The 23,531-nt window shown below is 44.2% G+C and overlaps 1 protein-coding gene across 1 annotated transcript in view; it reads left to right on the top strand.

The window, feature by feature from the left end:
• LOC147006576 (dynein axonemal heavy chain 8-like) overlaps nt 1-23,531 on the top strand; it is a gene marked incomplete at its 5' end in the record, with an annotated part of 164,610 nt that overhangs the window by 18,645 nt on the left and 122,434 nt on the right. The window contains 4 exon segments of the mRNA XM_085868499.1: nt 14,995-15,048; nt 15,669-15,924; nt 18,218-18,414; nt 18,569-18,634. Of these exon segments, the coding sequence (XP_085724625.1) occupies nt 14,995-15,048; nt 15,669-15,924; nt 18,218-18,414; nt 18,569-18,634 (573 nt within the window).

Raw genomic sequence — 23,531 nt, 5'->3', positions numbered from 1 at the left:
TGCTCAACACACACTCCACTGACATTTGGTCTTGGGGTCCAAATGCATCATGACTTCTCAAGAGGGTGGTCAGAATTCTGAAAAACCAAGTTTTTGGAGCCAATGCAGTCACATTAGTATTTGACAGATATGACAACACATCATCCATAAAAGCCAGCGAAAGAGAACGTCGAGGCAGCTCAGTGACCAGTGACGTACAGACACACCTCATCCTTGGCAACAGGACAGTACCCCCATTTCAGACAGTTTCTGAAGGGACCAGGAAACAAGTCAGATGTTGTTGCATTTGTCAGTCAGTATGTGACTGAAAATGGGCAGGACAGAATTCCATCTGGCAAGTCCATTGTTGTGGCAGGGGGGTTTCAGAACGGTCAAGAAGTGGTGAAAGCTTCCAATACTGGCCATGAGTCTTTGCTGGATCTTTACAGTACACAATAAGAGGCTGATACAAGGATGGTTCTCCACGCAATATGCTTCTCTTCCCAAGTATCCAGGACCTTCATTCGCAGCGATGACGCTGATGTACTCGTGATACTCCTGTATTATATGAACCAAGGACTTTTGAGTGAGCAGGTGTTCATGCACGCTGGCCATGGTGGAAGATACACCACAACACAACGGTTTATCCCTGTACATTCCATTGCTGAAAACCTTGGCAGTGATATTTTCCAATGCCTTCCTGCAGTTCATGCACTGACGGGATGTGATTCGACTGGCGCACTTTTCCGGATAGGGAAGAAAACTGCATTCTCTACACTGTCAAGTCAACGTGTGGCCCTAAATGGAGTTCTTTCATCCCCTCTTCCTGTGCAGGCTGGAGTTCCTCAAGGTAGCGTTCTGGGCCCTGTTCTTTTTCTGGTTTTCATCAATGATCTCTTGGACTCTCTGGAAAATCCTCTATTTCTCTTTGCCGACGACTCCACCCTCTGCCGTACCATCTGTCATCCCTCAGACCGGCAAGCAGCAGCTTCTTCACTCACTGCAGATCTGGATAAAATCACAAACTGGTCCAACACGTGGAACATGTCTTTCAATCCAGACAAATCTCACACTCTCACTATGTCTCTTCGAAAGGACCGTTTACAAAACCCCCTCATCCACTTTCTCAACAATCCTCTGGAAGAAGTCTTTTCTTTCAAGCTTCTAGGTCTCACTATCTGCCATGACCTTTCCTGGGAAAGTCACATTTCCAACCTCGCCTCAAAAGCCAGTCGCCGACTGGGAATCCTCCGTCGTGCTAAGTCCTTCCTCGGCCCTCTTGAGCTCCTGACCACTTACAAAGCTTTTGTCCGTAGCCTGATGGAGTACTGCTCTCCCCTCTGGGCTGGTGCTCCTGCCTCCCACCTTTCTCGGCTTCACGCTGTCGAAACCAGGGCATTTAAGATCATCGGCATCTCCCACAATGAAGCTGACTCTTTGGGCCTCTCACTCAATCACCGCAGGTTGGTCGGTGGTCTTTCTGTCTTCTACCGACTCGTCTCCAGCCTTGCCCCCCTGCTCTCTCTGTGATTTGTCCCCACCACATTTCCACAGGGCGCTCAAGGTCCGCCAACAACCCCCTTCTGGTAAAACTACCAAAATCACGAATCACTGCTCATCTTCACTCTTTCATTCCTCTTTTTTCCCGCCTTTGGAATAAACTTCCTCACTCTATTCTTTCCCATTCTTCCCTCCAGGCTTTCAAAACAGCTGTTCACCACCACCTCTTATCTTCCCCCATCCAAATCCTCGATCTTTTCTACCCCCGATAATCCACCCAAGCCCACTTCCTTCATTTCTCCTACTTTCCTTCCTGAAAGTCCCTGAAATGTCCATCTTCTCTTCGCCATGTTCCCCGTCCCATCCCCATCCCTCTCCCTTCCACAGTTCACCTAATGTGTCTGTTCCCCACTGTTTTGTCCCTTCCACTCCCGCCCCTCTTGTCTCATGCCTCCTTGCTGTGAGTTGTGTGTTAGCTCTCATACGAGCCTCGACCAAGGTATACAAAAAAAAAAAAAAAAAAAAGTCAATGCGAGTCTGGACATTTGGTTGCTGGACTTCGTGATGTCTCTGGCTCTGATCAGGAGAAGTGGTTGGAAAGTGCTTGCACCTTTGCACTTCGGCTGTATGGTAGTAAGGGAAGGTGATCTCAAACACGAAATGACTTAAGGTACTTGCTTGCCCACGACAAGTGATGAACCGGCTGCACAACTGCCTCCCACGGAAGATGCATTCGTACAGCATGCTCTTAGAGCCAGATTCCAAACCCGTATCTGTTGCAGCAGTCACATCCCAAAGCCAAATTTGGATGAACCATGCAACAGTGGATGAAACAGTCAGGGTGAAATGGTATGAAACAGTCAACAGTCAGGGTGAAAATGGCATGCAGATGATCATGTTGACACAGGATTCTGCCCCCGCCGAAGTCCGAGATGTAACACACCTCTTTTTGTAAAGATGGTAATTGCAAGGATGCTGCAAAGTGCCCACGTCTGCTTGCAGGACTGAAATGCATTGAAATATGTGACTGTGTCGACTGCCCAAATTCTATTGCTCTTCCAGTCGGTTTCGAACCTGAAGAGTCCAATGTGTTCGATGCTGAAAAGATATGCTGTACATGTAGGTAATTCTATCACTGTAGATCTACTGAACATGTCTCTCAATGGACACACTGAATTTGTAGACACGAGGAACTGTTCATATGAAGTTCCATTGCAGTTCCTGGGACATGGAGATAAATTTAAAAAGCAACATATTTTGTAGTTAGTTTGGATTGTAAAGGGTGAATCAGCATGAGATCCAGTGTTTTTTTAAACATGTACCTTAACAGTAGTGGCTTTACTTTATCTATATAATCTCAAACAAATCTTATCTGTGCTTCCAGGATGCCATCATTTGCCTTGCCAGATTTTATCAGGAAATCGATCCCTGAAATAATGGGCTGAATAATCCCTTTAAATACCACATGCTACCCCTGAATTACCCTCAGTTCTGCCATAAGATGTCCGTCCTCTGTCTAAAGGCCCGGTCACACCTTGACGTTTTTGCCAACGTATGCCGATTTTTGAATTTTTTTTCTAAAACGCTGGCACACGTTGAATACGTTATGGGTAAGTTTTGATAACATTGAGAGCACGCTGAAAAACACTGCCATACGTCGTTGTACGTTGGCTTTAAACGTTGTACTTTTCGGTTGTCCTTTAATTTTTTCATGCTTGAAATTTCACGACGTATGCCGGCGTATGACTCACACGTTCCGCTACGCTGGCCACAAGTTGTATGCACAGTCTGCGATTGTTGACAGACGTCAACACATGCTACTTGTAAGTTAATCATAAGTTGAGACACGCCGAGGTAATGTTTAGCGTACCCGAAACTTATTTCTAACCTATGATTAACGTGTTGTTGGCACGTTACGCGATCGTTGCCACACGTCGACAGACGTTACTTTTAAGTTACTCATAGGCTGGAAGACGTCGGTATAATGGATCGTCCTTGCGTCAGCGTCCACGGCCACGGCCAGGACACTTATTTGCAGCATTCTTCAAACTTTTCTTCGGCATGACGAGGATGTTCACACTTCGATGTCTAGCTTGGCTATTATTCCAATTGTCCATCGGCAGCGTCTATTTAAAATAGTCGAGTTTGAGCGTTTTAACACGTTCAGAAGAAACGCTTCAAATTTCAAAACCTCAGCGTCAAAAAACAAAGGCGAGTGACAGCAATTTAAATCGTTCATTGTAAACAATGAAAATGGCAAAGTGGTACCGTTTAAAAGTCGTTGAGTGTAAAAAAATCCAATTGTTGAGCGCAAGCGTCTACTTTCAATAGTGGGGTTTGAGCGATTTAACACGTTCAATAGAAATGATTAAAATTTCCGAGCGCCAGCGTCAAAAAACAAAGGCGAGTGACAGCAATTTAAATCGTTCATTGTAAACAATGAAAATAGCTGAGTGGTACCGTTTAAAAGTCGTTGAGTGTAAAAAAAATCCAATTGTTGAGCGCAAGCGTCGACTTTCAATAATGGAGATGCAGCCATTTAAATCGTTGAGCGGCAGCCTATGAACCTACCCATGGACACGCGGACGCAAGGACGATCCATCATAACCCACACCCTCCCCCTCACACTCACCTACTACTGCCAACATGAACAAACTACTACTAATACTCATACTAACACTGATACTGATACTGTTACTGCTGACATGGACATCGACTCAAAAAGGACTCGAAAACACTGTTGGGTTCCCCTTTTATGAGCAGCATTTTTATATACCAATTCCCAAAACCGCTGGGAACACGTCTTTATATGGCAGTTGTAAGCTAGAAACACGTTAATTTATTTTTTTTTGTCGACCGGAAGACGTCATTGGAATACGTCTACATACGTCGATGTGTGTTGGGACTACGTAAAGAATTGGTTCAAAGCACGTCAAACATAAGTTAGAAATAAGTTTCACGAAATAAAGACATTACCGCGACGTGTTTCGACTTATGAGTAGCTTATAAGTAGCCTTTGTGGACGTGTGTAAGCGTCCACATATCGTGTGTAAAACTTATCCCCATCGCATGCGGAACGTGTGTCATACGCCGAGTACGTCGTAAAATTTTGAACATGTTTAAAATTTCTTGACGTACTCTACTTACTACGACGTATGATAGCGTACTTTAGCGTTGTACTCACGTATACCAAACTTACTCATACCGTATTTGACGTGCCCCAACGTTTTAGACACATTTTTCTTAGGTCGGCATACGCTGGCAAGATCGCCAAGGTGTGACCGCGATGCTGTCACTTCCATTTCGATGGCAGTTATGATTCGAATCGTTGTGCGTCATTCTTTTAATAGGCTACGTCACGACATCGTCGGCGATGCGTGCAACGCGCTATGCCGAAGTTAGACTATCGTTGGGCATCGGTTGTGTAGGCCGACAACAGGTTCAGCATTCGTTGGTATAAGTTATCTATAACACAACGAAACGTTCTGTGTCCATTACTAATATGTTATGCATACGACCAACTCGTTATGAATATGTCCGAATCTTAAAAAAAAACATCAAAAGTTCAACGTCAGCCAGCGTTTTACATACATTTTAATACGTTGCCATCGCTGGCTAAAACGTCAAGGTGTGACCGGGCCTTAAGTCTAACATTGGGTTGCTGAAACAGATCATTTCTGATATACTAGACATATCCAGGTTATACTTGAACAGACGTCATAATATCTCAAGCTTGACATATCTAGAAAGCACTCATCGAGGTGTTCAATTTGAGGTACGACACGATATGGTTCCTAAAACTTGAAAATTTGACCTTGGGGTAAAATATGTTTGACCTCAGGCGCTAACCATGAAGGTCAAGGCCAATCGCCACCAAAAACTAATCAGCTGAACGCCAGACCATATACTACATTCCCATAAAGTTTGGAGACGATTCGATTAAAATTACTCAAAAAATAAGGGTTTCGTCGACTCCCCTGATTTGTGACAAAGTGACCTTGACCTTTGACCTTGACCTTCAAAATTTTGTGCACTGAAAGGGACCTCTATCGGCCTCTGATATGCGAAGTTACAAAAATTTCCAATGATAACTGTGCTCTGCAGAATTTTTTATACGTGATTACAGACAAACAAAAAAAACCAAAAAAAAACCATACAAGCTGACTAACATATTTTGCACAAACTTCGTTTTGGCAAGATAATAAATGATCATTTCATATTTAAAAGTGAGTTTTGGGTTAAAAGTCGGGTCGGTTTGTTTTCATCCCCGGGGGAGTCAAAGCCACGCTTTGAAGCCACGCCCACTTATAGCCACGCCCACTTATAGCCACGCCCACTTCAACCGCTTTTCAATCCGCCAAGTATGTCTTACTCCCTCGGCTCGTCTCCCATTGTGGCGTACTCTCTGTCTCTGTTTCTCTCTCTCTGTCTGTCTCTCTCTCTCTGTCTCTGTCTCTCTCTCTGTCTGTCTCTCTCTGTCTCTGTCTCTCTCTGTGTCTGTCTCTCTCTGTCTGTCTCTCTGTGTCTGTGTGTCTCTCTCTCTGTGTCTGTCTCTGTGTCTCTCTCTCTCTCTCTGTGTCTGTCTCTCTCTCTCTCTGTGTCTGTCTCTCTCTGGTCGGTGTGTTGAAGACTTGGTCCGATTTCCCCCTGGTGATGTGGACGCCCTTGCTCGCCGTTCTGTGTTCTCTCTGCACCTGTGAAGGTGAGACTCCATTATTGTTGGTGAGAGGTGGGTTCAAACCTCCCGGTGAGGAAGGTGTGTGCGGTGAGTTAGGGGTACACAAGAATGTCTCTCCGTCTATAAACCACATCCTTGTTTATCTTCAATGTACATTCGACTGGCACACACGAACATGGCAAGTGACCCGGATTTTCGGGGTTTGACCCGATTTGTTTGTGAAAACCCGCAGACCCGTTGTAGTGGGGTCTAAACCCGTATTGGATGGAAACAATTCACTCTCGAACGTCTTGGTGATGTTTATCAGAACTCTGGAACACTTTAAATGGCAGGATTTGATTCGATTCGGATTGTTAGGACACACGACACCGTCTTATCACAAAGAACTAGAGAGAGAGAGAGAGAGAGAGAGAGAGAGAGAGAGAGAGAGAGAGAGAGAGAGAGAGAGAGAGAGAGAGAGAGAGAGAGAGAGATAGAGAGAAAGAGAGAGAGAGAGAGAGAGAGAGAGGGAGAGAGAGAGAGAGAGAAAGAGAGAGAGGAAGAGAGAAAGAGATAGAGAGAGAGAGAGAGAGAGAGAGAGAGAGAGACAGAGAGAGAGAGAGAGAGAGATAGAGATCGAGACATCTCCAGGTTCGAGTACAGTGCGGTGTCCCATCCTATTTCTTTGGCTGCATGGCAGTGTCTCATTTCATTAAAATTGATTTCCGTTAGAATTTGGAATATGGGAACTTATGGCATGAAATATCCTTCATGTTGATGTAAGGTGTGCAATCTGTACCTGCTGGTTGCATGATTTTTCTGTAAGTGCAGTTGTGGCATTGTGGCAGTGCCCCTGTTCCGCCTGATGTTATTGATCCACCGATAATCAACACACTTGGTGTTATTGATCCACCTATGATCAACCCACCTGGTGTTATTGACCCACCTTTGATCAACCCATCTGGTGTTATTGATCCACCTATAATCAACCCACCTGGTGTTATTGATCCTGCAATGATCAACCCACCTGGTGTTGATCCACCTATGATCATCCCACCTGGTTTTATTGATCCACCTGTGATCAACCCACCTGCTTTTATTGATCCACCTATGATCAACCCACCTGGTGTTATTGATCCACCTATGATCAACCCACCTGGTGTGATTGATCCTCCTATGATCAACCCACCTGGTGTTGCGGATCCACCTATGATCAACCCACCTGGCTTTATTGATCCACCTATGATCAACCCACCTGGTGTTGATCCACCTATGATCAACCAACCTGGTGCTACTGATTCACCAATGATCAACCCACCTTGTGTTGTTGATCCACCTATGATCAACTCACCTGGTGTTATTGATCCACCTATGATCAACCCACATGGTGTTGATCCATCGATGATCAACCCACCTGGTGTTGTTGATCCACCTATGATCAACTCACCTGGTGTTGTTGATCCACCTATAATCAACCCACCTGGTGTTGATCAACCTATGATCAACCCACCTGGTGTTGATCCACCTATGATCAACCCACCTGGTGTTGTTGATCCACCGATGATCAACCCACTTGGTGCTACTGATCCACCTATGATCAGCCCACCGAGTGTTGTTGATCCACCTATGATCAACCCACATGGTGTTTCTGGTGCAGGGATAATGTGGAATGTCATGTTAAGCATGTTCAGTTTGTCGTTTTAAGGGTTAACTGGAGTATCACGTGACACTGTGGTCGCTGCAGGTGGATCACACAGAGGACGGTGAAAACACGTCGAATTGCGCCATTTCCCTTTGAAATATCACGATGTACAGTACATACTGTACATCGTTTTGGCCCCACCTTTCAATGGTGAAGAATTACTTGAAAAATTAAAAAATATTCTCGGATCCGTATCCGGATCTTCACCAAAATCGGATCAGTTCGTCCTTGTCGCACACCCAACCTGTCCACACCAAGTTTCATCGGAATCCATGCACACCGTTTTAAGATATCCTGCTCACAGACAAAAAGACAAACAAACAGGTGAATACCGAACGGACGTCCACGTTCGGTGGCACAGGTAACGAGAAATTCCCTGACTGGGGTCTCGTGTAAACACTCGGGGTCTCTTGCCCACACTCGGGGTCTCGTGCCCACACTCAGGGTCTCGTGCCCACACTCGAGGTCCCGTGCCCACACTCGGGGTCTCGTTCCCACACTCGGGGTCTCTTGCCCACACTCGAGGTCCCGTGCCCACACTCGGGATCTAGTGTAAACACTCGGGCTCTCTTGCCCACTCTCGGCGTCTCGTGCCCACACTCGGGATCTCTTGCCCACACTCGGAGTCTCGTGTTCACACTCGGGGTCTCGTGTCCACACTCGGGGTCTCGTGTCCACACTCGGGGTCTCGTGCCCACACTCCAGATCCGGATCCGGATCGACACCATAATTGAATTGATTCGTCTTTATCACACACCCAACCTGTCCACCAAGTTCCGACTTCATTCGTCCATAACCTTATGAGATATCCTGTTGTATATCGATTTTGGCTCGATCTCTCAATGGGAAAGAATCACGAATAAACATTCAAGTATCGGGATCCTGATCTTCACCAAAATCGAATCATTTCATCCTTGTCACACATCCAACCTCTCCACCAAATTTTCTCCAAATCTGTCCACAACCTTTGAGATATCCTGTTCACAGACAGACAAACTGACAAAAACACAGACAGTGGTGAAAACATAACCTCCATTCACCTTCGGTGGCAGAGGTAATAGGAGCACAACAGAGCTGGAGAAATATTTCAAGACCACCAATGCCTCTGGTATAGAGAGAAGGTTTTAATGGTTTAAATAAGCAGAATCTTGGAAGCGACAGTTGTGTGAAGTTTGGAGCTCTTTTCATGACAGATCATTGAAAGCCTTTCATACCATGATACTTGACAAAGGACCTCCCCTTTCTCAGAATCACAAGGCAGCAGTGGGCTTTGGAGGCCAAATCGCAGATATCATCTGTCCAATTAGACAGGATGTAGTGTATTTTGAGATTTGGGAGTTTGAGAAAGTGCTCATCTTCAAGAGAAATGTATGAGGACGAGGAGTGTCTGTTGGGGTTGAGATAGGGTGGGAGGGGAGGGGGGATGAGGGCGGGGGTGGGTCGTATTGTCGTACAGAAAAAAAAATAACCTTCTGGTGAGTGGAGAGGGCTACTCGGAAGAAAACAGGACCATTCAGCCTTATAAGAGATTGTGGTTAATCCCATGGAGCATCGAAATGTTTCGAATTCAACCATTCTCCACGTGTCTGATGTTCAGTGGGATTGCTCTCACGATGGTGTGGCACATGCATCATGGACCAAAAGACTTTATCCTCTTGTCTTGATTTCCTAATGTTACAATATAAACTCAATATGTCTTGTACAATATGAACTTCCTTTCCTCCAAAATAAGTTTCTGCTCACACTAAGTGACCCAAAAACCAAAAGATTTCCACTGGAAGGCTAACCACCTGCTCGATGAAGAAGTCAAGCTGTGATTCTCCATGATTACATGGTCAAAGTATTCAGTTTGATCTGGAGAGAAGGGCTATTATTAATCAGTTTGCAGTCAGTCAAATTTCTATATGCATCTTTAAATTCGAAGCAAAGGTTGATAGGATACTCGAGAAGTATGCACACTTCCCTCCAAGCTGTTTCGCTTTTCGTGCTCGCGCGCCATTTCGAGCTCATCCGTCATTTCATTTGGAGCTCTTCCGCCATTTCGAGCTCGTCCGCCATTTCGTGCTTGTCCGCCATTTCGAGCTTGTCCGCCATTTCGTGCCCGTCCGCCATTTCGTGCTTGTCCGCCATTTTGAGCTCGTCCGCCATTTCGGACTCATCCGCCATTTTGGGCTCGCCCGCCATTTTGAGCTCGTCCGCCATTTCGGGCTCGTCCGCCATTTTGAGCTCGTCCGCCATTTCTTGCTCGTCCGCCATTTCGGGCTCGTCCGCCATTTTGGGCTTGTCCGCCATTTCGGGCTCGTCCGCCATTTTGGGCTCGCCCGCCATTTTGAGCTCGTCCTCCATTTCAAGCTCGCCCGCCATTTCAAGCTCGCCCGCCATTTCGAGCTCGTCCGCTATAACAGAGACAGGTGATCATCCTCTCTTATGGAAAGGACATTCCAGGCACCCACCCGAAGTGACAGCCTCAGGTTAACCCAAGGAGACCGTCGTCTGGTGTACGAAACCTGAGCACCACTCGGACACACGTGACCGTAATCTGACCCGGGAAGGTTACCCGTGGTTTTCCTCCTATCATCATGAATGAGGGTACCGAAGGGTCCTGAATTAACTTTTTCCTCAAAAGTTGATGGAATCAATCGGAACTTGCACAGACACAATGTCGGGGTTCCCTCATTAATCCCTGAAAGTTTCAGCTTCCTCGGTCAAATCCTTCCGGAGGAGTAGGTGATACATACATACCCACCTACATACCCACATACCCATATATATAACTCCGTTATTGAGGGAAGATTGTCGATAAAGACAAAAACAGAAAATAAAGAACGTTGATTCGTATCGAGGAAATGATCATCGACGAACTCGGACTCGATTTTCCACTTTCACAACACAATCTGAAACACAAACAATCCGTTAAAACGAAACGTTCAATCTTTGCATTTATTTTAAATCATGCACACGTGATGTGGCGGGAACCAATCAGACACCGCGATCTCCCTGTTCGCTTTTTCCCCAAACAGCTCGCGCTCTTCACTCGGTTACCACAGCGTACCGTCCTTCACCGACACGACGTGCGGTCCACCATGACCTGAGATCTCAGAGCGAACACCTCGGGATCCTCGGGAGGTTCTCCGGAAGACCGCTGGTCCTTGGTCGGTTCACCCGAGACCCGGTACGTGACGTTCACTCCGTACCGAGAACTTGTGTTTCCCGTACTGATCCGTGCTGTGTACGAAACACAGGAACTCATTGATTTAGTGAATGTCATGATATCTGGAGCGGAGCCCGAATTGAATTGTGAATGGAAATCCCATCCATGACATGTTACCCTCCCTCCCTCTTGTACATGTATGACATCATTTTATACCTCATCACTTCATTCCTCTTTAATCTCGTTTACAACAAATCAGATTAAGATTTACTTGTGATTATGGGCCTCTGCACCGGCACACGATGGCCTGTTCTTGAGGACTGCAGTGGCATCTTTAACGTCCTCAATGAATCACTGGATGAGAAGACAAGATACTTACCTTTGCTTTCAGAGGAAGGTATGCTCACTGATGCAACACCTTCCCTGTGCATCACCAGGTTGGGAGTTTATAGCTCTTCCTGTAACAACCTTATTTTAGGCCAAATTATCTTCAATATTATATTTAAAGATGTAAAGGGTGAACTTCGTTTCCACTAAACCAGTCGGCTGTTTGTAAAGCAGAGTGAGTGAGAGTTTACCAGGAAACTAATTAATTTTGCTCGATGGATGGAAGTCACAAGTTCAAGGTCAAAGTTTGACCCAAAATCATTTTTCACGAACTTTTAACCTCAAGCTGTGACCTCGACCTTTTGACCTGCTGTAAGAACTGTTATGAAACCATTGTCACGGGATAGGTGTGTTTGTACCGATAAAATATAAAAGTATACCTGGTGTTGGTTTAATAGTTGGGGTGGTGGGCTTGGTTTACATGGGTCCTCAGTTCAAATCCCACTTGGCTGTTGAATTATACCAGGTGGGGTTGACTCAGCTTGTCATCCTTCTGAGGTTGGCAAAGTGATACCAGCTTGCTGGATGATTGAGCCGTTTGAGTATCCTGTGTCAGAGTGGTCACCTGTCCAGGATTGTGTCCAATAACCCAGGTAACTGCTGTAGCAGCACTGATGCTCTCTCTGTACAGAGTGTGGTCTTCATGGATGGATCATAAAGGACACGTTTAACAACATTACCCATCACTGAGGGTCAGGGACGTGAATTATCATGACCACCTGACTCATTTAATAATTTATGGATAATCATCACCTCTTTTAATTGGGGAAAGTGTGAAAATGTAAAGTTTAAAGATTAATTCGTGTTTGTTTACTTGTTTACCAGCAAATACTACCTGTCGCTTCGCTGATGGGAATATTCAAGATAGGAGGGAGAGGGGGAAGGGGAAGAGGGAGAGGAGGGAGGGGACGAGGGAAAGGAGGGATGGGAAGGATAGAGGCGAGGAGGGAGGTGAGAGTGGATGGAGGTGAGAGGGGAAGAGGGAGAGAGGGGGGAGGGGAAGGATCGAGGAGGAAGAAGGTTGGAGAGAGAAGAATAGGGATGGGATAGTGAAGGATAGGGATGATAGAGAGTGATAGGGGTGAGAGAGGGGGAGGGGAGGGGGGAAAGTGTGGAGGGGGAGAGGAGGGAATTGACTGAATGCAATGGGTTCTTCGGTATTTGAATAGCAAAATGAATTTCCTAACACTTGTTATGTCCTTGTCTGATTTTTCATTTTCGTCCCAAGGTCATGGTCACAAGGTCAAAAACTTAGAAAACTGCGAATTTTGATGTAAAAATCATTCAATCGCCCAAACTTTGAGAGCGAGGATGACAATATTTTTTATGCATAATCCTGAGGTCATTCCCCACCTAAATTATTGAAACCATTTTGCTCTATCTCGAACACCTTGCCCGTGGCGCCTCCTTCAAGTTTGTTAACCTCCGCCATCTTCGAAGATGGATGGAGGTTACTGTTTTCACCCCTTTCTGTTTGTTTGTTACTTACGAAATCTAAAGATTTCGTAAGTATATTGATGCCTTCCGTTTCTGTTTGTTTGTTTGTTTGTTTGTAGGCACGATAACTCGAGAACGGAAGAAGCTACCAATGTCAAATTACACCACGTGATTCAGGAGGCTGATGGCTAGTGCTGATTAGATTTTGGTCAAAATCGGTCAAAGGTCAAGGCCACAGTGAGGTCAAACATCCAAAAAATGATAACTCAAGAACGGAAGAAGCTTCCAATGTCAAATTACACCACGTGATTCAGGAGGGTGGTGTCTCGTGCTGATTAGATTTTGCGACCTTCCCTAGAGACAGCTTTTATGAGACAAGGTCAGAGGTCAAGTTGACGATTTCGTAAGGACCAGTCTATGACTGCTTGTTTGTTTGTTTGTTTGTTTGTGAACAGTATGACGGAAAAACTCCTCGATGGATTTCGACGAAACTTGGTTGGGGGGGGGGGGGTTAGGTATGGTCCAAGGATCATGCCATTAAATTTTGGACTTGGTCCCCCAAAAAAAAATTGTTGAATTTTTTTTTTTTAGCATTTCTACATGTTTTAAGTGACTTCCACCCTCCCAAAAAATTGCTACCCCCCCAAAAAAGGGAATTTTTTTTTTGCATTTCTACATGTTTTAAGTAATTTCCAACCCCCCTAAAAAATTTAGAGAAATTTTTTTTTTTTGCATTTCTACATGTTTTAAGTGATTTCCAACCGCCCCCCCCAAAAAATTGTTGGAGAAAATTTTTTTTTTGTATTTCTTTATGTTTTAAGTGATTTCCAACCCCCCCCCAAAATAATTGTTCGAGAAAAAAGAAATTTTTGCAACTTTTTTTTCAACAAAATTTAGATTTCTTTTTTTTGCATTTCTACATGTTTTAAGTGATTTCCAACCCCCCTCCCCCCAAAAAAAAAATGTTGGAGAAAAGAACTATAACTCTGTCAGCACTGTTGACATCATATTTCATGAATAAGATATAAGGTTCACTTGAGTGACCCAGCAGTATTGGCGGCAGAGGTTTTGAACTCTCCCGAGTGCTCCCCCTCTAGTTTTTACGCTGATTTCATCAAAGTATGGATAATCCGAGGAGTGCAAAATCCCATATAGCCTATATGACGTTATATTGTTCCTGGAATGTTCCAGAGGAAGTTTTGCACCAAATAATCCTTGACCTTTGACCTTCAAAGGTCACAAAGGTTAAATTTTCAAAGTTTTTGGAATCGAACCGGGTTTTCCACCTTCTTTGACGAACTAACTCCAATAAGCTATCGCACGTATCCTGTTTCCTTTCCACAACATTGTTTTGTGACCTTTAAAGGTTTTGCAAAGGTCAAATTTTGAAAGTTGTTGAACGAAACCGGGTTTTCGACACTTTGTTTTCGACTTTGATGGAAGGCCACGATAATTAATTATAACTTGGTCAAAAATTATCACTTTGTCTCATCCTTGACTTCTGAAACAATCTGCATTGTCAAATACCGATCGTGAACCATCGTCGTCTTCAAACTTGTTTTATAGTTCGGTTATTTCAATCTCCAGATCTCCTCCACTTGCGGCCACAGTGTCTTTCAGCGCTTGCGCCCTCGTCTCGCGGCCGGAGTATATGAGGAAAGGTCCTCACGTGCTTGGTTCGACTTCCTAGAATTGGTCTGAATTCCAACACATCGTCGTTTCTCCAGCAAGAGGGGAACAGACAGGCGTAGAGGGGGCGGGGTTTTCCCTGCTCGACCATAACCCCACCCAGAAAGGGCGGATCCATGGAGGTCCCTGTCCAATCAGGACGATCAGTGCGTCAGCCCCGCCCCACTCAGAGCCTCAGAGTGTGAGTGTTTGCAGAGTTGTCGAGTTCGGAGGGTTCATAATTCAGAGTTGGGAGTTCTTTGGAGGGAGCAGTTCTTGGAAGGCAGTTTGGGTTGGTTTTGTTGCTTCAATTTTTTATTTGTGCAGAGATCTCAGGATCGGAGTGGAATTTGCATCGCATTCACATACGTAACGAAGATTCAGTGTGTTTTAAAATGAGTGGAACTTTTAATGGAACCAACTTGCTTCCCGTTCTCTTCTTGGTTTAATGGAACCAACCAACACCAATGGAACCATAAGGTGTACAATTGTTTTCTCTTTTCTTTCCTTCAGGGATTTCAAGGAAAAACTGGGTCACCTGGTCCTCCAGGAGTCATTGGATCTCAGGTAAAGACAAGAGCAAGTTCATCAATAATATATTTTCCTGGAAGCCTTCATGCCACAGACAGTGATGGAATGATTTATTTCCCGTTGATAGACGATGATATATGAGTGTGTTCTGTGTGATTTCACAATTGGTGAATCTTCGAGATATTGGATGCAGCACTCACAACATCCTTCTGAGGACATGGGAAGTCTGCTTCCTTTCACCCTTCACTTGTATTATTGTCCTTTTATCCACAAGAGTGGAAGAATTAATGAGTGGCAGGAATCGAATCCTTGGTGTGTGTGTGTGTGTGTGTGTGTGTGTGTGTGTGTGTGTGTGTGTGTGTGTGTGTGTGTGTGTGTATGTGTGTGTGTGTGTGTGTGTGTGTGTGTTTGTTTACACAGTTGTTTCGATGTATGTGTGCACATTAAATGTGTGTAAATTTACAACTGTGTGTGTGCGGGTCATTGTGTACGCATGTGTATAATTGTTGGAGTGAAGTGTTGAAGTGACAATATAATTGGACTTGATCACAGGTGTTATTTGTGATCAGTGTTATCATTATGTTAATTAAATGACAGTTTTAGAGTTGTAATTGTATTTTTTGTAAGTTTTGTTTTTTTCTCATTGCTTTTCTGAGGGTTCAACAGGCCAGACTGGACCCATGGGAGAGCGGGGTCACCCTGGCCCTCCTGGCCCACCGGGTGAGCTGGGACTGCCAGGTTCAGATGGAAAAGAAGGCATGAAGGTCGGAAATCACAGTTTTATGTTTATACTGCAATACAATTTTGAGTTAAAGCAACAACAACCAACAACAACAACCAACAACAACAACAACAAACTAGGGGTTGGGAGTAATTTGGGTGTTGAAATGTGTTTCGATAAACAGTATGAGTAAAGGTGATAACTAGATTTTGCAATTTCAGATTGATAGTTGAGGGTATAAACTGAATTTTAATCTCACTCTCCAGGGATTGATGTTTTATTAAATTATTTTACACAGGTGTTTAAACTCTGACACAAATTCAGGTAAATTGGTCTCAATGTAAAGTGATGAGAACACACTTGTTCGATAAGAAAAGTATAATTCCTGGATGCTGTCCTTCGAATAACCCAAGTGGTTTTTAATGACCTTTGTTGAACCTTTCACCTCCGAAATCATCGTTTTTAATCTTACCGTTCATATTGACCCCCAGGATATCCATGGTAATCGTCATGGCCAATGAAATTTAGAGTTTATAATCTGTCCCTCACCTCTTGATCTCTCAAAATCTTGGAGTTACTCAGTGAGGACGAGAATATGGAATACCCACACTGTTGATGAGAGTGGAAAAATCACGACAACACTCTCAATGTCAAACTTCCAGGGTTATCGTATCCATAGACTCATGAATTACCCACCACAAGTGTGTGGATCAGGTGGTTCATTCTCATCACACCAAGCTCCTCGACGCACATTCGTGGAGCACCCAAAACCCCCACATTAACACGTCATCAACTTGGGGGAAAAACACAAGCTATGGTAAAGCAAGCTCAAGACACAGCTGCTTCTTCTACTGTCTGTGTAGCATCATTGGCTGGGGGTACAGCTGTGCAACTGATGCAATACCCTCTGCTGATTCTATCAGGAATTTTTAATTTGTACATGGTGCCAGCGATAGCTCGCCTACTCTTCAAAAAGGACACCGTGGGATCTTTAACGTCCACCAACTAATCCCAGGAGATGGGACGTGTATGTTTACGTCCAACAAAGCGACGGAACACACATTTATGAATCACCCTGCCTGTGAAACACTGGGATGACAGTTTAAAGCTGGGTTTGGATTCAAAGCTAGGCTGGACAGCTTAAAAGTGAGTGTACCAACCTGTGGGCCATTCTGCCAGCCCAAGACACCCACTGTCCCCTTTTAAAAACTTAACCAAACAGGTGTGGTAATCTTAATCCTGAATAAGCAGCACTTTATGGATGGAAAGAAGTAAATTAATATCGAGGTCTCATAATAATTAGCATTCTCAGGTCTCACACTCAGAGGTCTCAGGACTTATTTGTCTCGAAAAACAAATCATGAAAATCACAATGACTAAATTATGTTTTCCTTCCATCTCATCTGTTATGCGGTCGATGAAAGACTTCCCTGGAAAGAAATCACATCATATATATACCAGAGTTCATGACTGGGAAGTTTATCATTGAGCCGGGATAAAATAGTAGGATCAATATGTCACATGACCCCCAAAAAATTACAAGAAAACGTTTTATGGAATATTTTTGTTTTATTTGGTCTTCAGAACAACATATTAAAAGTTACCAAAAATGGACGACCACAAAGGGTCTAAATATGGCGTCAGTAAAAATAACTAAATGGACGATTGACATCCAAACAAAAACTGATTAAAATACTCTAAAATACCAAAAGTGTTACACAGTCTACCCTCGAGAAATTAGTTTTGATCTGTTGAGCGTATGTTCCAACGTTCCTTCCACCGAATATTTAGTCTTCATTTTCATCATCTGAAACTGGCTCAGTAACCACATAACCACAGCTGCCTTCTTGGCAAGGTCCGCAAGCTCTGGTCCATTCAAGGCCATGTTTGTTACAGCCACATTTCAGTATGCTGCATCCTGTAGTGCAGTTGCAATGGATCATTTTGAGCAGAATGTCTGGTGCAGGGCTCTTATGCATCATGAGTGGAATATTTTTGTCCTCTTGCACATCCAAGCCCCATTCAGTAGGGTTCATGCCGTCTTCCTTGCCCATCCAAACCATGACTTGTAGGTACGTCTGCCGAGAGTGAATGTTTGTGACCGAGGTTGTTGGACGCAGTCTTTTGGTTGTCACGAAGGTCTCTGCGGCCACTTTCATGCAAAGGAACTTGTAGCGTAATGATGCCAAAGAGTCAGATTGGGTTCCGATAAACAAGGACACCATTGCCTTGCAACCAGTGGTTTCAACAGTAAATTGATCTGCCATTGGTGTGCAAAAGACCTGTGAACAGGCACGCAAGACAGATTCACCCTTGATGACTTTTTGGAAAACCGATTTCTTCCCCATCCCAAAGATTCTCAAAGTAGTGTCACATCCAGAGAAAGTATGTGCAAACAATAGATCAGAGCAGACATCATCACCAAGTAACTGTTTCAGAATTTCGATTTTGTTAACATTTGGTTTCCCCTTGTCTGACCTGAAGTACAGGTACTTGCAGTTCTTAGAAGTTGCATGATACAGCAGCAATACCAGCAGATCCGTGTCTTCTCCGATCAGGGTTGTTGCGTTGGAGGATGTCATTGTGACGGATGCTTTCAGGATGTCCAAGTCTGCATCTCCTTCAGCTTGGATGACATGACAGCTTTTCTGCCGCAAGTGTTCAGAGATCAAGTGTATGAGGTCCTGTTTGTTCATAACATTTGAGAGGAAATCTTCCTTTCTCCCAACGAATGTTGTTGTATCCGATATGTTGACCTTTTTCTAAACCAGAGCTCGACTTTGTCGCTGATTCGTATTGTCCTTTGTTCTTGGTCCTCCATCATATCGATCAAAGACAACGGTGGCATTGCCGGACAGGTCTGATGTGAAAGATGCGTCGGCATCGGCAATTGAGCTGGAGGTGCTGCCTTCGGTCCATTTCAGTCGATGTAGAAGTGAACCACCATCTAGAACATAGCGATCAGTCTCTGGAATGGACTGAATAACTGCATCTTCTGATGAAGTAACTTGCCATTGTATGGCGTCCAGAAGTTGTGCTTTTTCTGGATTCTGCACACGATTCTTTGCTTCAAACAAGGATGGAGGATATGGGGAAAGTTCACATTTCATTCCCTCATCTAGGCACAGATTTTCCTGCTGAGAACCTCTGAAATAGAGAGAATAGAAATAGAGAGAAATAGAAAGTCAGAGAACAAGGAACCTCTGAAATAACAGTGCTGGATCAATGGCTCAATCCTCGTTGATCTTTTTTGGCCTGGGCTGATGTTAGTGTCCTCACTGTAGTGTTTCATTTGTTCGAATCCGAGAAGACAGATTGCAGCAATGCCAACCCTCCCGATTTCATCGGGAGGCTTCCGAAAATTCACCCAAACTCCCGCCCTTACGATCACTATCCTTATCCTCCCGAAATTTTGATATTTTTGCACTGTTCACTAATCAGAATGTACTAGTATGAGAATTGAATGAAAAGCATCGTCTGCTACGTATAGCATGTGGTAACTCCATAACGTTCGCTGCTACCAAATTGTACGTAAAAAATTGCAAATTCAAATGAGGAGCAGCGAAACATTGGGTCTGGATCTCGCTTATGCGATCATGCACTGAGATTTAGTGCATGCGGTATGTGTGCAATACAGTGCATGCGGTATGTATGCACAGTGTATATGCATGCGATACGCTCACTGCATGCAGCTGGGCCCCGTACCAGCCCGGCGGTCGCGACCACCGTGCGGTGTTTAATTTAACAGCCGCTACAGTTCTACGAGTCGCGCTGCAGCTGTGGAACATCGACTTCGAAGTTACCGATGCTTCAAGCCCTCGATGTTGATTACGAAATGGCAGAAAAGAAGCTTACGAAGACCAAGAAATGGTCTCAGAAGTACAAGACCGAATACAGTCTCCAATACCCGTGTATTCGAAAGTCTGAAAGAGGAATTCATCATGCGTATTGTACAGTATGCAGCGTTGATATTTCAGTTGAGCACGGAGGTCGCGATGATATTCGGAAGCACGTTGGAAGCAAACGGCACACAGACATTGCAAAGGAGAGATCTTCGAGCACGAGTACCGGTACACTTCTGAATTATTTCACCAAACAAGGGACAAGCGAGGAAGAGGATGTTACCCGAGCGGAACTTCTCTTTAGTGGAATTATTGTGGAACATAACTTGCCCATATCAGTCTCAGATCATGCTGGACCTCTATTTCAAAAGATGTTTCCAGATTCAAAAGTTGCTTCAAAGTATGGATGTGCAAGAACAAAAACTTGCAAGATGTGCAAGATGTGCAAGAACAAAAAAAAAAAAAAAAACAAGAACAAAAAGCAAGAAAGAAAAAAAAAAGAAAAAAAAAAAAGAACAAGAAAAAAGAACACTGGTCAACAATTTTTTACTTTCTGAATGTTGTCTAGATTTCTACAAGTGAATTAGGGTATTCTGGCACTGCTGAATCAGGAAATGGCATCCGTTTCTCTCCATCAGGTCAGGTTTTTGTGCTAAGTTGATTTGAAAAAATCAGATCTTGTGACAAAATCAATTACATTTTTGTGGCATTATCAGCTGATTTTTGTCAACACATATCATCCTAAACATGTTTTTAAGAAAAAAAAATGTTTTGCCAACAACATTTATTGATTACATGATAGAAACATCGATTACTGTCATCTGAATGGTGGGCATTGATAAAGGTAAGTACAAGAAATTGCATGTTGCGTCACCACTGTTCAAACTTCAGGGCTTGAACTTCCGTTTCTTCGAACTCCTGGAATGTTCAGCGGCAGGGAGGTCTCTCTTCAGATTCCAACAGTAGTCAGCCATCATGACTGCGTCCCAGCGACCCTGATACCTGGTCTCCATCTCCTTCATGTCCTGATGGAATCTCTCCCCCTGCTCGTCACTCATTGAACCCAGGTTCTCAGGAAACCGGTTCATATGTGAAAATAGGTAGTGCATCTTGATGCTCATGTTGCAGCCCAGGTTTCTGAAAGCAGTCAGCATGTTGTTGACAAGTTCTGCGTAGTTTCTGGCCTTATTGTTGCCAAGAAAGTTCTTCACCACCAAAACAAATGTCTTCCACGCTTCCAGTTCCACTTCGTTCATTGAGTTTTTGAACTCTGGATCTCTGATGAGCTGACGGATCTGAGAACCATCAAAGATGCCAACTTTCAACTTCTCCATGGTCAATCCTGGAAAAGCCTGGCACAAGTAAGTGAAGCAGTCACCATCTTTGTCCAGAGCCTTGGTGAACTGCTTGATTAAGCCGAGCTTGATATGCAGCGGTGGGAAGAGTATTCTGTCTCTGTCCACCAGAGGGTCGTTGATGACGTTCCTTTCTTTGCATGGCACCAATTCCTCCCGCACAGGCCAGTCCTTCTTCGTGTAATGCTGAGCACGGTCCCTACTATCCCACATGCACAGAAAACATGGGTACTTGGTGAAGCCAGACTGTTGTCCCAACAAAAGTTCACCATCTTCAGGTCAACACAAATAAACCACTTATGCTGATCATAACCAATTTTCTCCAGCACGTACTTCACCGCTTCATACTTCTCCTTCAGTGTAGTCGAGTGAGCGATGGGTACAGAGGCAAACTGGTTGCCGTTGTGTAGCAGAACACATTTCAGTGATCGCTTGCTGCTGTCAATGAACAGTCTCCAATCTTTGGGTTCGTACTGTGGCACTCCAAGCTTGAGCAGAAGCGCATGTCATAAATTGGCGCATGTAGGTATTGTACATTCTTCAGAGTTCGTTATTTCAAGAAATACAACTTTTTTGTATCACATTATTACAAAATCTGCCCCATTAACTTTAGTTTTGATCCACGAACTTTATGCTTTGCCTCACCAATTTTTGGAAGATTTTGAGGTTTTATGACTTCAAACTGATCCCTTTTCGACATAATCACCTAGAACTATCGTACCTGAATACTTCTTGTCATTAAAATAATTATTTCCAATTAAAACAATTATTTGACATGACATTTTACCCCCACCAACTTCTTCTAAAATGCTCCACACATGCGTACATGTGAACAAAAATGTAAAAAACGACATGTGGCCATATCTCAAAAACTTGACCTGATTGAACAAAACTAATGTGAGTTTTGGATTCAGCGCATCAGATTCGTCCTAAATCAGCTTAAAAAATGCAGACAACAAATTTGTTGTTGACCAGTGTAATTGGTGAGTTGTCAAATGTTACTGCTTCATCTATTGCCGATATTGCTAGACTAGCTCCATTTAGCCTAGCTACAGACGGTAGCAATGACAGTGGTGAGGCCCAGCTATATCCTGTCCTGATTTCGTACTATGACAACAGTGCTGGGATTGTGAAGCAAGGTTTGCTAAGTTTGCCTGCGTGCAAACAAGATTCCACTGGAGAAAACATTTTCAAACTGCTTGATCATGAGTTCAGTGACAGGAAAATTCCGTGGGGAAATTGTGTTTCCTTTTGTGCTGATAATGCCTCTGTCATGGTGGGCAAGCACAAAGGAGTCGCTGCTTATATCCACAAACAAAATCCAGAGTGCTACATCATGGGATGCCCTTGCCATATGATGCACAATACGGCCAAGAAGGCGGCTCAGGCCTTACCCATTGAATTAGATGACTTTCTCATCGATATTTACTACTACTTGGACAAAAGTAGTAAACGCGTCAAAGGAGTGAAAGCACTGCAAGAACTCTGTGATGCCCCGACACACAAGATTCTGAAGCATGTCGCAACAAGGTGGCTGTCCCTTGGTCAGTGCCTAGACAGGCTGATTGAACAGTGGGAGCCACTTCGCCTCTTCTTCAAAGAAGAAGTACGAAGAAAAATGCAACCAACTGTAGCCAAGACTCTAACAACGAGCAAGAAGGACGGCACTGTATCTACTGCCAGTACTGGCACTGCAGGATCAAGCACTAGTGGAGCAGCATTCACCACTACCACTGCAGTATCTGCTGCGAAGAAGACAGCAGGGACAGCACCAAAACCAATGCTGAGAGCAGGTAGCATCACCGGCCCTTCATCACGTTCATCTACAAAGCAGATCCCTTCAGAGTCGAGAAAGACTGTGATAGTCCCATCTACAGGCAAAGAAGGACCCAAGTTAAGTTCTGCTTTTGCCAAATCACTTGACAGAAGCTCAGCAAAACCTTCGAATCAGAGGTCTTCTTCCTTGGCTGCACCTACCTCAAGCTCTCTCCTCAAACGTAAAATTGGATCTGGTACTACGAGTCTGACCTCTTCTGCTGGCAGTAAACGCAAGTGTGATCTCCCTGCGGCTAAGTGTACTACGAGTTCTACAACTAAAAGCGCATCTTCCTCAAACACTGTGCAGGAATCTAGAGAAAAACGTGTCAACAGGATGTTCTTGTCTCCACAAACAAAACTCTATTGTTTCTTCCTTCGATATGCTAACAAGCTTTTTGAGAAGGGGAATCTTCTGCTCCAAAGAGACGAACCCTGTATTCATCTCCTGATCTTGGTCTTCTGGTCTTCTGAATTGAATGGTCTTCTGAAAGATATCTTCGTACGGTTTTTGAAACCATCGGTGTCATCGGTTGCTCTGGTAAATGTACCCTTCTCTGACAGAAATCATCAGAAGAATGATGAGGACCTCATGATTGGGAACGATGCCAAACTGTATATAAGGGAACAAAGGAGTCTCAAGAAATCCACCTTCACTCTGAGTGAGTCAGACATCCAAGGTTTCTTCAGTGCAGTTCGCTCATATTATGTGAAAGCCTGCAATTACATCTTCAAAACCTGGCCGCTAGGTGATGAATTAGCCAAGCATGCTCAGGTGCTGGATGT

Source organism: Eptatretus burgeri, unplaced genomic scaffold (genome assembly GCF_056783735.1).
Source record: "Eptatretus burgeri isolate ZD-2024b unplaced genomic scaffold, Ebu_testis_v1 Ebu_testis_scaffold_3164, whole genome shotgun sequence".
NCBI classification, from domain to species: domain Eukaryota; kingdom Metazoa; phylum Chordata; class Myxini; order Myxiniformes; family Myxinidae; genus Eptatretus; species Eptatretus burgeri.
Note: the sequence above shows the minus strand (reverse complement) of the source record. Positions and strands in the feature narration are given on the sequence as shown.